General features: G+C 42.1%; 1 protein-coding gene across 1 annotated transcript in view; it reads right to left on the bottom strand.

Moving 5' to 3' along the window:
• The window catches only part of CSUI_001173 (trichohyalin), a 15,941-nt gene that overhangs the window by 11,732 nt on the left and 2,811 nt on the right, over positions 1-1,398 (bottom strand). Inside the window, exons 3-4 of the mRNA XM_068061379.1 lie at positions 958-1,198; positions 33-134 (exon numbers count right to left, since the gene is read on the bottom strand). Coding sequence (XP_067926647.1) covers positions 33-134; positions 958-1,198 — 343 coding nt within the window. The remainder of the gene's footprint in view (positions 1-32; positions 135-957; positions 1,199-1,398) is intronic.

The raw sequence follows: 1,398 nt of genomic DNA, 5'->3' as shown, positions 1-1,398 counted from the left end.
TCTTCTTCTTCTAGCTTATTTCTGCCTTGGACTTTCTCAACCTGTTGCAAGGCTTTCGCTAGTCTTTCCTTCTCCTGAGCTCGAATCTGCTTGCGACGTTCTTCTGCGCTCTGCATCTTCTTCTGGAGATTCGCCTTATAGTGAAGTGTATGTACACAGGAAATTAAAACAGCTCAGGTAGGAACAACAGGATAATATCTGTCTATCGATTGATCGATCTGTCTGTCTATCTATCTGTCTATTCGATGTATGAACGAGATGCGATATCTCACTCTCCTGCATGCAATCTTGAGCGGTCTACTCATATCTTTCCTTCTCTCTATCTTCACTCTAAATCCCCCCCTCCCCCTTTCCATAAAAGGACATTTATACGGACACCTACATACAGAGAGAAAGAGATGCACATATATATATATATCTCTTTCTCTCTAAGAAATTTCTCTCTAGGAATGGAGGGGGAGATATCGAGGTGTATGAAGGAAGTGACCTCCCTACAGTGATCATCGACAAGGCAGGGAGGGAAGCATGTTGCTTGTGTATGATCTGTAGATCACCTTCTTCGAAAACGAAGAAAGAAAGATAAGTAGACTCTTCGAGGGCTTTTTTCTTCTCTCAGTGAAGATCTCCAGATCTCATCTAAGAAAGACAATTCATTCTTGCTCGGTTTTCCCTCTCTTCTCTGAAGTGTATCATCGCGTCTCTTTCATCCATCATCACTTCTCCAGGATTCAGTCTATATCAGAGCTGAAACATTTAAGATATCGCTACGACTTTGTATACATTCGCATGCATATATATATATATGCATACATAGAGGGAGGAGAGTATCTTCATCTGTGTATAGGGAGATAGAATTGAAGATACATAGCAGAGAGTATAGAGAGAGTTGAGTGTAGGTATCTGAATAGAACCGTCTTATCCAATCTACCGTTAATGCTGACGGAGCTCTCCTTCTACCTGAAGGCTTTCGATTCGATTAACGAAGGTTTCCTCTGCACGTCTTTTATGAGCGAGGACTTCATCTTCAGCATCAAGACTTCCTGCTTGTTGTTCTTCATCTTCTGCCTCTTCCTGTAGCCCTCCTGTCATCCCTTCGAGATGCTCCAAGGCCCGTTTATCTAGACGGCTCGCTCTTAGTTCAAGGTTCCTCGTACGCTCTTCGAGATGTTTCTGAGCTCGCTGTATAACGCCCTCACGACTAAAGCAAAAGAAGAACAGAGAGAAGAAAGGGGGAGAAAAAGAGAGATGTATACAAAGATATGAAGAAGAGAGGTATCACGTCAAGAAATGGAATTCCAAGGTGTACTCATAGACACCCATAGAGATGTATATACGCGTTGGTATAGCTCTCCGTTTCTCTCTCTCCATCTACCTATATATATACATATATATGTGTAT

This window comes from Cystoisospora suis, assembly GCF_002600585.1.
Source record: "Cystoisospora suis strain Wien I chromosome Unknown contig_470, whole genome shotgun sequence".
Lineage (NCBI taxonomy): Eukaryota > Apicomplexa > Conoidasida > Eucoccidiorida > Sarcocystidae > Cystoisospora > Cystoisospora suis.
Note: the sequence above shows the minus strand (reverse complement) of the source record. Positions and strands in the feature narration are given on the sequence as shown.